The 15371-nt window shown below is 39.3% G+C and overlaps 2 protein-coding genes across 4 annotated transcripts in view; one reads left to right on the top strand and one right to left on the bottom strand.

The window, feature by feature from the left end:
- Positions 1-8995, top strand: part of ofd1 (OFD1 centriole and centriolar satellite protein) — a 91818-nt gene extending 82823 nt beyond the window's left edge. For all 3 annotated transcript variants that reach the window (XM_068040453.1, XM_068040451.1, XM_068040452.1), the window contains 5 exons: positions 209-322; positions 4126-4295; positions 5518-5652; positions 7688-7755; positions 8845-8995. In XM_068040453.1, the coding sequence (XP_067896554.1) occupies positions 209-322; positions 4126-4295; positions 5518-5652; positions 7688-7755; positions 8845-8887 (530 nt within the window). In that variant the 3' untranslated portion in view covers positions 8888-8995. The remainder of the gene's footprint in view (positions 1-208; positions 323-4125; positions 4296-5517; positions 5653-7687; positions 7756-8844) is intronic.
- Positions 8996-9057: 62 nt separating this feature from the next.
- Positions 9058-15371, bottom strand: part of LOC137374401 (proteolipid protein DM gamma) — a 247224-nt gene continuing 240910 nt past the window's right edge. Inside the window, exon 8 of the mRNA XM_068040454.1 lies at positions 9058-11247. Coding sequence (XP_067896555.1) covers positions 11095-11247 — 153 coding nt within the window. The 3' untranslated portion in view covers positions 9058-11094. The remainder of the gene's footprint in view (positions 11248-15371) is intronic.

Raw genomic sequence — 15371 nt, 5'->3', positions numbered from 1 at the left:
AGAGGTTTCCTGGTCAGCGATTTATCAAGGATTAAAATGCTAATTTTGTTTGAGAAAGCAATGGGAGATTGAGTTTTTGGTGGATAAGTGAAGAAGCTGGCCGGAAAAGATAATGATTTGTTCATATTCTGTGAGTACTGCTTTTGCTTTCCAGCTTTCCATGCTTTTGTTAGAGTCAAACAAAAGACTTATTATCTATTTCTTATAGTGCAGGATGGCACTCCACTTAACAAGAATTTGTCCCAGTACTGGGAGGAAAGTGTAAATAGAGGATCTGTTTCTTCACTGGACCAAGAAGCAATTTTATCTCCACCAGATACATGTGAGTTTGCTACCATCATGTGATATGTCGCATGAGAGTGTAGGCTGTTGTATTGACCGTTGAGAAAATGTTACAAAATTATATTTTTTTCAGAAGAATTGAGCTTTGTAGTTTGTAGGGTTTTTGTCAGTACTCAAAAGTACTTGGGATGGTATCAATATTTCTTTACTGCAAATTTGTTACAAAGGATTATATGAATACTCTAGATTCTTGTCTGTTCACCTCCATGTACAAATAGAATTATTCACCTCACAAAGTGGGAGAAACCATCTAGAAATACTGGAGTCCATCTGCAGGGGCAGAATGGGTGCAGGAGATCTCAAAACTGGGTGAGTAGGCCTTGGGCAGGTTTTACCCTGAAATCCTTCTGCCTGCAGTTTTCTACATGGCCTCATTTCATGTACTTGTATGCTTATGCGCATGTCAATCCATAGAGTCATTAAGGTACAGAACACAAGCAAAAATTATTAAATAAATACCAGGAATAATTTACCAAGCATATGTGCCAGGTTTGTCTTGTTTTGCTTTCAAAGACCATTTTCAATGGGCACAAGGGAAGCTCCATGTGCGATTGAGTTCTTAAAGTGGAATATGCTTTTTATTTTGTTTGCAATATTTACAGTAACTTTTTAGAAATGTCTTGACAGTATTTTTTTCTTGTTTGCTATTTAATTATTTAACTTTTGGGAGACAATTTTAATTTACTCAGTATGGTAATCTTGCATTTATATATTCAATAAACAATGATCGCCCAATAAGTTTCCTTAGAGTGGACTGTATGTGGAGCAATGCAGGGATTTAGCTGAACCGGAACAAGTGGAGGGGAAAAAAAAAGAGGGCAAATGAAAAGGAATTCTTTCAATGCCTACTTTCAAAGGATTCCGGGGCCACAAGCTGCAGAATCCCTTGACAGGTGGCAAGTGAAGATAAAGTTAATGATGGCCATTAGTTTAGATTTCATGGTTGAGGTGGAACAAGCTGAAAGAAGGTATGCCAGGCAGATCAGTGCACACTTGAGCTACCCTATCAATACCTACCACTATGCCAACAATAATTTCTGAAGGCCTTCAGCCACCTAATCATGACTGAGTACAGCAGCCTCCATATGCTGTGGGTTAACAGGGAGCCAGTCGCAAGGCTTAGCCATCTACTGCAAGCCAGCCATCTACTGCAAGCCAACCCTCAACTCAGACTATCGATGGCAAACAAGGTCACTATTGCCCTGAATTTTCTGCCCCTGACTATTCGCAAGCTAGCACTGCTGTATCAACTAATGAACTGACCAAAGCAAAACATTGCTGATGCTCGAAATCTGAACTAAAAACAGAAAATGCTGGAAATACTCAGCAGGTCTGGCAGGATCTGTGGAGAGAGAAGCAGTTAAAGGGCTGGATTTTTGTTCCAGCATCCTAATCGCAATGCCAGATAGAATTCTTGGTCGGGAACCTGGAAGCGATTTTTAAGGAGGTGGGCAATTATGTGGCTACCTCCAGGAGCTCCATCCAATTAAGGATGGCAGGAGGGCTCCAAGGGCTGATGGACCAATAGGTGGCCCTCCAGCACTGACAGGTCAGCAACCCCCCACCCCCATCAGAGGTGGGAACTGCCGATGTAGGTAGGTGAAAGGGAGGGCCCCTGAAGATGGGGGCGTCCTCTGAAGAATTTTTAAAACCTAAAATTACAAAGAGACCACAGCTGCCAGGCCGTCATCCTGGAGGAGATCCAGGGCCCTCCACAGGACAGCCAGCTAACACAGCTGTGGTCGTCTGCCAATCATGCCTGCGGTGGGAGGTTAAATTGTAGCATGGACTGTAGGCCCCACGGTCTGCTGCCCGGAGGCCATATCCATCCCTCGGCCATGTTCCGGCCTTAGCAGTGGGGTCCCAGTCAGCATTGGCAGAGTGGCCTTAATAGGCCCTTTAGGTTGCCTACTTGTCAGCTCCACACCCCTCACCCCAACCCTGATCCAGCCTCTTCAAAAATATTCTGGAGGCAGGAAAATGCCAGCATGCTGCCCTGCAGTAGGAAATTGCAGGCCCTCACACCTCCATGCTCGCCTCCATAGCCCTTCGAAAATCCAGCCCAAAATTTCAGGTCGATGACCTTTTGTCAGAATGTGCCGACTAAATTTGTTACAGCAACATGGCCCACACTTTCATCTTTCCTACTGAAGGAGCAGTATCATGGCTACCCAATTTCACCACACTGCTTAAAGGATTTTTAAGAAAATAGTGATAGGCATATGGCCATTTGGCAAGCAGGTTCTTGCTATTGCCATTAGCTTCTCCTCTGTCATCCAGTGTATCTCTTCAGGTTCACTAACTGCACCTTTATAATATGTGCAACTGTGTTAGTCTTACAAACATTGATGCGAGATGTAGGGTTCTTTGTGGTGCTGTCTTCTTTAGCACAAAAGGAATTCATAACAGGTTGCTTTTCAGGTCCATGACGAATGAAAAGGAACAAAGTTTAGAAAGCTGGCTTCAAGAGACACTCCCAAACAGAAGTTACCTTGCTGTGTATTTTATGTTCGGTTTGTGCAGTTATATATATGGCTGTGGTAATGAGTGTAAAAGGGGACACGACATAAACCAGGATAATACTAACCCATCGGCTTCACTATCCCGTTGCCTCCATGTGCAAGGCTGTTCAGAGTCACCTGCTCCAAGGGTGTTGAGGGTTTGTGAAACATCAACACTTCTCCAGCTCAGGGCTTTTCCCTTGTATTTAGCAAATTGTTGTGCAAGGAGAGAAGTGTTATTGAAATGTTGTATATTGAAGGAGCACACACACAGTGACAGGCATGTGTCCATCTTGCAGACAATCCTGAATGTTAGTAAGCAATTGTGTGTCTTGGAGCTAGGTTGAGTTAAGCACTTGAAGCTTTAAGTATGTCGAGTCTTTCGATTTGTAATTTGTGCCCACTGAAGCATACACATGTGTGAAATTCTATGAAAGAGTTAGATGGTGATGTGCAGAGTTTTAGTAATGTGTAAGTAGTAAATGGAACAAATTAACAGTCAACATTTTGTGTCATGGCTGTTACACCATCTATCTGATGTGCGGTGCTTCTGGATTGTCTTACCTTGCCAAATTTTTTCATGCATATCATCTTCTCACACAATTGTTCCTGGATCTGACACATACTGTACACAAATTTGAGCCTGGCCACTGCTGCCTAGGTGCGACCTCCTGTCAGGCATGACACACTGCTGTCATGTGAATGAATTTAATAGACCTGTCTGCTCAAAACCTCAGGGAAAACTTGATGCAAAATAAAGAGCAATTGCTTTCAGTGGCTAACAGGCCTGGTTGCACAGGGGGAGTGCTGTCTACAGCTGGAGATTGCAGCTACATTCCAGAACACAAAACGGTGCTAAAATTTCACCATAGCTTCTCACACAGATAGCCTATTGATCTCTTGGTAGGGAATGTTCCTGTATTTAGTTTTCCCTAAGCATAGATCATTCATAATGTTGCCATCACATCTTCTGCTGGTGAAGGAAGGTTTGGTCTCGGCTCCTCCACCTTTCTGTGTCAAATGACTCATCGAAATCCCATAGAGGGAGGATCTTTGAATAATCAAATCTGATAGAAGAATCAAACAAAATGGTAGCCAACATTTACCTTTGTTTTTAAGACACAGAAACATGAGGTTTATTTCCTTGGTGTCAACCCCTAACATGGTCATATATTCATTCCTTTGTTCCTTAGACTGAAAAGGATGACCCGAGAAACAAATAGTTGAGAGAATAAATTGGTCCATTTCAGTTGTTCCTAATAAGGTTTTGAATGATGTGCAGGTAAATTCAAAAGTCCAGAAGAAGAAAAAAGCAGAGAAGAAAAAAACAAAGGAGGAGGAGAAAAGGCATGGGAAGATCAGAGACGAAGGGATGAGGAAGAACTGTGTCTGGAAAGGCAGGAAGCAAGGGAAGAGGAACAGAGAGAACTGGAATGCCTGGAACAGACAAAGGTGGGAACGTTTTCCAGTATGTAAGGTTATATGTGCATTTTACAGTTATCATTTCACCTTTTGCCCATTACTGCACTACATATTGTTCCTGTATTTTATGGAGGTGGCTTGCTATTACTGGAAGGCATTCTAGAAGCAGTGCCAAAGAAACCAGTCAGATCTCTAAGATTCTGAAACCTGCTTACCTCCCCAACCAACCCAGACAGATAAATAAAGTCATTGAGAGACAACTGCAAGACCTCAACGAGAAATTGAACATATGTTAACACTGAGTTCACAGTCCAAATGACCAGTTAAAAACCCTATGGGATAATTTTCAAAATGCTTTGAAACGGTGATACAGAATAGACTTACGACAAAGCTGATAACTCAGTAAATTATGGGGGAGCAGCCACATAGATAGAGAGATGGCTGAATGGCAGAAAGATGGGGGTAAAAGGAAGTGACTTGTTTTGGAAGGATGTGGTGTCTGATGTTTCACATGGATCAGTTTTGTGGCCTCTTCTATCTACAGTATGCATAAATGAGTTGAACTTGGGAATTAGATATTTGAAGAGAATTAATATTCTAGGTTTGCAGCACAAGCAGAAGAGTGGAATTAGATCAGGTAGCCAGGAATTTCCCACCAGCTTAATTTTAATGCTAATTTTAGCCCATGGATTGCTACCAGGATTAAAACAATAATGATCATATAGTGCAGATCTTGGAGAAAAAAACAACAGCAGAGAATGAGTGATGGGTTGAATGGACTGTTTCTGTATAATTCTATGATTCCATGCTATTCTGTAAATTGCCATTAGAAGGCTTCCAAGACTGGCCTCTGTATCTTCTCTGTCCACCTGATCCATACAGAAACCTCTAGACTTCCTCAGAAAGACCAGCCAAGGTCTGAAACTTATGTGGGAAACTGCCAGGTGCAAGGCCACATCCAACTACTTTGGTCAAGTTGTGTGGTCCAGTGCTACTAAATAATGTGAAATCACTATTCGTGGCCCCTTGATTCAGCCATAAATACAATACTGTAAACTTCATTATCAGTGGAAATTTCAAAATGCTCATTACTTTTATTTCTATGTGATTGGTCTTTTATCATCTTTAATATAATTATCAATATCAAAATGTTCCTAATATCAGAATGAGGGCCTTTCTTCATACGAGTTCTGCCTTTTCATTCTGGACCAATATGATCTCAATAATATTTTAAACTTTACACAACCTGAAGGAGGAAAAGCCAAGTGGAGAAAGTCCAAAGGAGCAGACTTCAAAAGGTGTAGAATTGCCAGCTTCAAGTACAGATCCACTGGAGAAATATATGAAAATAATTCAACAGCAGAAGGAAGAAGAACAGCAAGACAAGGTGACTCTCTACGTTAAATTTTTAAAGAGGAATGAATGGCCTATTTGTGAAGCCTGAGTGGGGTAGTGGATACTTTTTCAATCTCTTGCATATAGAATTCAATTTTTACCCTTCTCCCAAAGCAGTGTAATATTTCAACTAAGTACCATGTTCTCTTAGCTCTTTATAGTATTTTGAGGATGGATATTCATATTTTATTTATTTTTTGGTGGAAATCAGTCATTGTTCATAAGGTAACAATGTGAATAACATAATTTTGTGATTCAATCACAGTTTTCTGAATTTACCTATGAAAACTTTGAAAGTATTTTATTGAAATATTGCATTTGGTATTTCAAATTGTTTCTGATGTGACACAACATGCCTTGCCACTAAATCTGAGTTTATCTAAAATACAAAACTTTAAAAATTGAGTAGGTTTTCCTACAATTTTTTTGTAGGCAAGTTCAGAAATTGTTGTCATTGAATCGTTTATGTAGTTTTATTAGTGCTACAGTCAGTGTTTGAACAGAAAGCTGGAGGCATGAAAATGCAGTGGAGGAGAACTTTGGCAGAAACCTGGAGAAACAACACTAATGGCTGTTTTTAGCCATTACATTTTTTTTCCGGGAGTTTTCCACTCTTCTGCCAGAGTCCCTGCGGAAATTCCAGATGAATGTTTTGTTGTCATATTGATGCTAGATGGTGACAAACATTTCAATGACATTTTATACTAATTGCTCTGTTTCAATTCATAAGTATTCTTGCATAATTCCATTGGATGGACAGCAGTGTCTGGAGGTACTTATTTGCACAGTATGCCCTAGTACACAGAACCACCTTTCACAAAGTTCTCAGTAGTTTCAAATGTGAGTTCAGATAAGTGAACTCCTATCTTTCTTCTGCTATCTAATGTAAATTATTTCAACAACTTGCATTTAGAAAACTGTTTAACATAGTTAAGGGGAGACCAGGAGCCAAGAGGGATCAGCAACGATGAGGCAATGAGCAAGTCGGATTTGGTGCTTGATAAAATATGGACAGCATGGTTTTGGTTGAGCTTTTAAGGAGAGTCTTAAAGAAGGGGACGGAGAAGAGGAATCTGGGGAGAGAGTGTGGGGCCCAGACAGCTAAGGTATGGGTGCTAATGGTGGGGTGAAGGAGAGCAGGGGTGACGGGTGGATGCTGAACAGGCCAGAGACAGAGGAACTGTGAGTTTGTGGGATGCTGGAGGCCTGAGGAGTTAAGGGATAGGGAGGGGCAAGGTCAAGGCCATGAAGAGATTTAAACACAAGGAAAATAATTTTAAATTTGACACAGTGGGGGTCTAGAAACCAACATAAATCAGCGAGGACAAGGGTGATGACTAACACAACTTTGTGTGGGAAAGGAGATGGGCAGCAGAATTATGGTTAAGTTGAAGTTTATGGAGGGTGAAGAATGGGAGGCAGGTAGTATTGGAAAAGTCACATTTGACAATGCGGATTTCATCAGCAGATGGACTGAGATAGGGTTCAGGTAGATGTTGCTAAAAAGATTAAACTAAGCAATGTTTGTAATGGGGAGAATATATGAAGTAATTCAGTAAGTGGAAAATGCATAACATTGGCAATCTAGGTGCTGCTTTGAACTTCCACTTTCCCTTTGAAACCCTATATCTTCTCCATCACAAAAGTGACCAACTTCCACATCTGTAACATGGTTTACCTCAGCCTCTATCTTAACTGCTACTGAAACCCTCATCCATGCCACTGTCGCCTCCAGACTAAATTTCTCCAGTGCTGTCCTTGCAAGCCTGCTATCAACCACTCTCCATAAACGTGAGCTCAACCAAAACCCCAGTGGACCCCAAGATTTTGGTCACCAGCCCCCCCCCACCCCTCCTAATAACTCCTTTGGCTCACTGTTCATTTTTGCTTGATTGCACCTCTCTTAAGCACTTTGGAGCTTTTTACTCTGTGCTAAATAAATGAGTTGTTGAGATGCAGAAGTTTTTTTTGTACTGTGACAGTTTGATAATACAATAAATGCAATAATAGCACAATATTCTTTTCAGAGCTCTAAAAAGGAAGTAGAAGAAGAGAGTTCATTACTCCAAACACTATCTGATGGGAAAGCTGGCAGGTAAGGGTGAAGGCAGACTTTGAGGTTACACCTTACAGGGCATTTTTAAAGAAAAAATAATCTACTATACTTATATTAGCAAAATTAAATTTGCGCATCTCATTTGTTTGCCAAATAGAGTATGCTGAATAAGTTAACCCACCTTTTCTTTACAAAACATTGCTCCCAACATAGAGGTTGGCAAGCATCATGATGGACAAATAAAAATTCTTATTAATAAATCTACCCTGATTATGGGATGGACCAACAAAGTGAAAACGTTACATGAAAATATTTCTCACCCTTTCCATGCTTCTTTCAGTTCCTTTCCGAGCCATGTGAAGTAGAACTGCATCCAGTTAAATTCCATTTAACCCATTGCTAGTAAACAAGTGGGAGGTAGATTGACTGTCAGAAGGGAATTTTTTTTTATACTCATGAATGAGGGCTGTCAGTGCTGTTTAACTGAAAAGGCTTCGCATGAAGATCCCTGACATTAGCCAAATGGTTAATTTAAAAATGTGTGTTTAGCTTTTTCTTATTGAGATGTAGAAATTTCCAATAGAAATATGCCTATTAAAAATTATGATACGTGCATGACAATTGCTCTGTGGCACCTATAGAATTTACCAGCACACACAATGCACCACATTTATTCATTTTAATTTCCTCTCTTTCGCTTCCTCTCCACCCAAAAATACACTTAGTGGTATATAAAAATTTTTCATTATGACGATAGAGAGAGAAAGTTTATTGATATAGCAGCACCTTTGTTGACCTTTGGAGTGTTTTCTAGTTTTCTCCCTTTCCTTATTTTTTTTTCACACAGCATTCCTAAACCAGAGAACCAGCAGGAAACCTGCTCCCAAACCTTCATTGTTTTCATTCAGTAATGGTTACTAGATGTGTGAAAGCAGTCTGGGATGACACGTGCTGATATTTTATCTGCTTTCCTGTGATACAGAGCCTGATCTCTGCTTGGGCTTTCAGCATATGGCATGTTGCATTTGAGCTCTACCAAGTAACTGTTTTAATCAGGACTTTGGCTGCAGTGACTAACAATGACTGCCTGGCTGTTCATTGCTGACAGTGACATTTCTTCTTTTCTAGTCCTGCAGCTTCACATGAAGAGGCCGATGATAATTTCTGGTGAAACCAACAGCAACCTTTTCACACGGACCCATCACAGAATGTATTCCATTGTACACTTGATATTTATATAATTTCAATGAAAATTTAATTAAAAAAAGTTCTGCCTAAAGACAGTTTTTAAAACACTTACCTAGTTAGTAAATATTGTGCTGATGTTGATACAATTTTAATGCAAAAGTTGTGTAAAACAAGGAAACAAAATTGACAAAAAGTCACTACCTTTCACGAGTGATATGAACTATCCCTTTCGTTGTGAATTTTCAACCATTTGCTCGTATACCCTGCTAGAACTATAGCTTCAGAGTGATGTTTATATGGGTATTAAGTTGTCATGTGTCAGTGATCCTGAAGAAGACAGCAGGAACATACAACAAGAGGAGAAAGGGTTAATTAAAAAATGGCACATTGTATGAAAAGGAAAGTGAAATAAACATAAATCTCACAACTAGTGAATGAGAAGAAATCAAAGAAGACTGGAAATAACAAAATAAAGAACGATAAGGAGACTTGTCACTTCACCCCAGAATGTTGATTGATATCTTCAGCTGTGGTGATGCATGTACATAACTAAAATTCTAGTTGGAATGATTTATTTTAAAGGGAACTACAGGAAGCTGCTGGCTCTTATAGTAGAAAATAGTTTACTTATTGGATTATAAACGAGGTAAATTACAGAAGATGATTCTAAACCATGCAGTTTCATTATGTAACAATGTTTTGCTCAAGCAACTAAATGAACCAGAGTAACATTCTGTTATATTAACAAATCCTAATTTTTAGTTCAAAGAAAACATTTAAGACAATTAAACCCACATGCTTTGTCCCCCCAGCAACATGTTTAGTGAATTGCCTCAGATACAAAAAAAATGCTGGCAATGTACAAGAATATCTCAAACATCTTAACACTCTATAAGGAATAGCTTTTATTCAATTGTTAATGAATTAGCACATAACTACTAAAATTGAGACGTAAATTCCACAGAAAACTGATGGAAACATAAACTTTGTTAAACTTTCTCTTATGTAAATGTGAAGTGGTTTCTATTGCTAGGTTAATGTTACAGTTTGCTTTGAAAGAATGCTGTGTACTAAAAGTTTTAATTACAAAATAGAAAATAATGAAAATGGATTTCACATAACCCCTATCTGAATGGCTGTTACTGGAATTCATCACAGGTAGCTGTTCAGGTTAACAGTGTGCAAGGATATTACTGCAGCACTTCCTTCCGAATAATTAAACTGTGTTAGATATTCTAAATTATTTTTTTTTTAAATCATAAAAACAAAAATCTACAAGCATTAAGTTTTGCATATCTTCGTTTTATGAGAATGTTTAGTAAAGGAAAATTGTGAACACCTAAAAAATCAGCAGTTGTTGTCTTTGAAAACACTGCAGAAGTGAGGCCATCTTCCCCAGAACTGTTAAATATGGTTTACTAGATTTGATTATTCCCTTGTCTATCAAGAATGAGCTAGAAAGTAATGAGTCGTGTTCGTTAGCTTAAATCATAATAACTGTATGTAATTAATATGATAAAAGAATGGTTAACGTATTAGATTATATTTACTATTTGCATATTAGCAACACTGAAAATACGCATTTCAGGTAGGGTATATAAAAAAGCAGGCATGATTAAACTATCTAGAATCTTTTAGATTTGCTAATGAAATTATAAAATAAAGGCGGCCATGCTCTACATTAATAACTCAGTAGACTGCTGTATATGTAAAATGCAAGGACTCCATTGCAAGAGCATTATGCATGTGGGAAGTATCTAGTTGGATTCCAAAAGTTGGCTGCCTTCTGTTTTTCTGGCTAACTTAGTGTTTCTCTTCCCCCTGCTGTTGACCTAGTTTATAATGCACACTGTAGTTGTACAGCAAACTTAATCCAGAAATGGAAAAAAAAGATTTGTGCCAAAAGACTAATGGCTATTGAAATGCTGTGGTTTTTTTCAATTACAATTCAAGATGGAAAAATACTGTTAAATCGAGCACTCTTTCCCAGAGAGTTATGAACTGAGAAATGATCTGTAATACAGGAATTAATACAAACTGCTCACTGAAGATGTTCAGTTTTGTACTTAACACTTGCACATCTGCTTGTTAGTGGACGCACATCTGCACTGCACAGCAGTCTATAGATTTGTCACAGCTGCTAGGTTTTTGTTGAATGGCTCTGTTGGTAAATGTTGGACTGTATTGTTCTTATGTGTAAGAATTCAGTCGTTCTTTTGATTGGGAGGCACGGATATCGTGAAGTTCCTGCTCTTCCTTCATTTTGAGATCCTGGTATATTTGCATTTTGCATGCGTCCTTCAAGTACGCCCAGTTTGCAGACAAAATCATGAGGAAATGGATCTGGAAGAGAAGGGTGAGGAGGATGGCTAGTGAGCATGTCAAGATGCATAGCATGCTGCTAGTCAGATTACTTTGAGTTGTTAATTCAGACAAGGTTACAATAAAGGGTAACACTAAGGGTTATTTCATTCTGGGTAGTAAGACAACCCAAGTGTTATTTGGGGTCACACAAAGACACAGCTGTGAACACAATGAAAGCATTGATATGAAAGCTAGTTTATGAAGCTCTGTCTTGAAAACTTCAAGGAAAACTGGCCATGTGTCTACGTCCTGAAAATTTTTGAAAATCATGAGTCAAAGCTAGCAACCACATCTTATAAAACTAGAGCATTTATTTTTGCAGATATAATTTTCTTTGTGTATACAACAGCCTAAGTTCTAGGATGCTTCACACACTGTTTTCATGAATGAAAATCCTTGCTATCGTAGAATACAGTTTATCAAAAACATGGTTATAAACTGCCTGAATGCAACATAAAATGTATATACATGTAGGACAAGCCAGTACTGCATTTGCTTTCATTGAAAATTGATAACAGAAGTGCTAAAGGGGGATGTATTTGAATTTACATCAATGTCTGCAAGCTGGAGTCCAAAAGTTATGTTGTAGCATTGTTATAGTCACAAAAAATTATTCCAGCTTAAGCCTTGGCAAGAATGTCGATGCCTCAGTCTCTTAAAGTACCCCTAATGGAAAATTAATCAAGTAAATTGGCTTAAAGAAAGTAAGCACTGCTGGATAGCTAGAAAACAGAAGTATTCATTTAATCAGATTGCCATTTTTTGCTTTTTTCTGTTAAATGTTAATTAAAATTTTTCTGCCAGTTACTATTCATAGTTGCGGTTATTATGTTAAATTTGTCATATCTTTTCCAACTCCAAACAATGCAAAAATAACTTAGCAAATAAAACTGAAGAAGTAGGCAGAACTATATATTGCGCTGATATTTATTTCATTGATTAAGCATTAAAACAAATTACAGCATGACTTCAGGTTGTGAAATGGAGTGAGGCTCTACATTAATACAAGCTATTCATTCATCAGAGAATTAAATAAAGGAAATCAGACAGCAAGATTAAAAAAGACCAAATTAGAAGGGTTCAGACTGGAAGACCAAGTGGCAAAGATTGAAAAAAATTAGTTGATGTGTGGCTACTGTTACAACCTCAGTTGAGTTCGTTAGTATGAAAAATATGAAATATGAATCCCCCAGACCAATTTAAAGAATTGCACAACAGGATTTCATGTTTTAAGACTTTTATTATAACAGGTAAATGAAAATAAATCCCCATTAACTAAACAGTACTTTGTAAGTAGCTGATACCCCAAATTACAAAGAAAAGTACTTTCTTACTAAAATATTTGAAAACCTCACTCCACACTAAAACGTTACACAGTTCTTTTTGATGCTGATATCCGTTGCGGTTAAAAGTCCCAAACTCCTCCCAGTTGCAATGGGTTGGATCTTTTTATTTTTTTAAATTTTTTATTTAGAGATACAGCACTGAAACAGGCCCTTCGGCCCACCAAGTCTGTGCTGACCAACAACCCATTTTATACTAATTCTACATTAACTCCATATTCCCTACCACATCCCCACCATTCTCCTACCACCTACCTACACTAGGGGCAATTTACAATGGCCAATTTACCTATCAACCTGCAAGTCTTTGGCTGTGGGAAGAAACCGGAGCACCCGGCGGAAACCCACGCGGTCACAGGGAGAACTTGCAAACTCCGCACAGGCAGTACCCAGAACTGAACCTGGATCTCCCAGACCTTTTCAAAAATCAATGTCCTCTTCACCCGCTTCTCAGAGCACTTCTGACCTGGAATTCCATGAAAAAGGTAATCCTGCAGAATTTCTACTTCTCCGCAATCTTTAACTTTCAGAACTGGTTCAAATCTTTGCAGCCTTTTGCCGTCTCAGGCTTCTGAGAGCAGGTGTTCCTGCTCCATCTCAAGGCTGCCACTGCTGGTTGTCTTCCTTACAACCTTCTTGGAGGCTGCGACCGCTGGGTTCCCTTCTTAAAGCATGCCTTGAGAAAATCTGTTACATTTATCTGGAACCAAATATCAATAGCTTATCGTCATTTTCCAATATGCAAAGTCCAGAAGTCAGGTTTTCAGCAGAACCACCTGGGCCTTCCATTGTTCCCAGGTATTAACAGTTGTCAGGTACATTTGCATCTTCAGAATCATTGATCGCTTGGCCAGGATTTTATCTGGGCGACAGGGGTCTCAACCACTGGTTAAAGCGCCGGCGAGAGCCCCATGTTGCTCCCTCTGGGGAAGGCCCACCAAATCAAATGTCAATTGGGCACTTAAGTGAACAGCGGCAGGCCTTCCCCAGAATCAAGGACCCCGGAGATGGAAGTCCTGCCCTCAGAGCTCTGCAGCTCTTTATCTGAGTAGCATCACTGCAGAGGCAATGGTTGCTGCCAGTACTAGACTTACCCGAGGCACTGGACCCAGGCCACAGATAAGTCAGGGCAGGAGGGGTTTTGTGGGGTGATCCTGCTGGTTCTTCTAGTTCTCCGCAAGCTTCAACTTTCAGAACAGGTTCAAGTCTTTGCAGCCTTTTGCTGTATCAGGCTTCTGAGAGCAGCTGTTCCCTCTCGAAGCTGCCACTGCTGGTTGTCTTCCTTACAGCCTTCTCGGAGGCTGCATCCATTGGGTTCCCTTCTTTCAGCCTGTTTGCCTTGAGAAATTCTGTTAAATTTATCGGGAACCAAATGTCAATAGCTTATTGTCCTTTTCCAATATGCAAAGGCCAGAAGTCTGGTTTTCAGCAGCGCAACTTGGGCCTTCCATTGTTCCAAGGTGTTTACAGCTGCCTGGACATTTGCATCTTCTTGTTTATGACCCAAAAGTCTGGGAGGGTGAAACCCATTGTTCTTCAGGTGTTACCCCTGCAGTCTCTGTTTTTTTCAGAAAAAAGTCTTTGATCTGTGTTTTCTGTTGTCCTGGTAACCAAGATTTCTGTCTTGTCCTTTAGCAGAGTGGATGTGAGGTCACCTGACTTTCCAGACTCCACCTTAAACTTTTAAAAATCACAGTTTTAAAATGTAATCATGTTACAAACTCCAGTGTTCATACTACAAAGGTAATACAACTCTTCAGGAATGATAGGAAGCAAAAGGAGGGCTTAGAGAGAAAAAAGCAGGGTTACACAAAAGTGTTCCAAAGTAGTGACAAAAGATTTGTAAAGCTTCTGCTGTGGAAACCCAAGCATGTACTATAAATTCAGTTTCTATAGCCAGAATATCAGATGTTTAAAAATGCTAACTCGAGCTTGGGGTTTTAGACCAAATAAGTTGGAGTTCCAGCTTAATTGTTACCTCAAAATCATTAGTATTCTTATCCATGCCTGGCTAAATGTAACTGAAGGGTTAGAAAACCTACTGTCCAAATAAAAATCCTAACTGTAGCTACTAACAAGTTCTCTATCGGAGTTGGCTACGTAACCTGAAACTCTCATCTGGTCAGTATAGTCTGTGTATTGAATGACCGATCAATGAGTAGAGCCTCTTATGTAATTATACTTCTGTGAATCAAGTTCACTTGACCTACCACACTGTCAAAGTTAGCTAGGACTGGTAACCCATACCTAAGCAACTACATTATTCTGCGTAGCATCTGATCCAACTCAATCTAAATTACACTCTCTAACATCTCTGACTGGTGAAAAAAAGATTTATTGCTATGTAGCTTAAAAAAAAGCCAATACCTGACCAAATTATGTCTGATAGGAACCACCTTGTCCAGATCTTGAGCAAGAAACTGATGGGGTATTGACACTGGGTCATTCAAAGGAAAAGGCAGTGATGAGGGAAGAGGACTAACTATCCTTGAGGTTACTGGGTGAGGGAAAATGAGATGGTTGACAGAGAAAAGAGGATGTGAAATGGGAAAGCAATTATTGGCAACCAAATGATGGTAAATCATAACTGTCTCACATTTACTTAAATGTTAGTTAATATACATTTTCTCTATGAACTGCAAACATCTAGTCACAATCGGATTCACAATATTGTAGGTTACATAGTTGATAATATGCTGTGTGTATATTCCTACACTTTCAAAACAATACATACAAGATTATCTTCCAATAAAAGATTTG

Source organism: Heterodontus francisci, chromosome 10, assembly GCF_036365525.1.
Source record: "Heterodontus francisci isolate sHetFra1 chromosome 10, sHetFra1.hap1, whole genome shotgun sequence".
NCBI classification, from domain to species: Eukaryota; Metazoa; Chordata; class Chondrichthyes; order Heterodontiformes; family Heterodontidae; genus Heterodontus; species Heterodontus francisci.
Note: the sequence above shows the minus strand (reverse complement) of the source record. Positions and strands in the feature narration are given on the sequence as shown.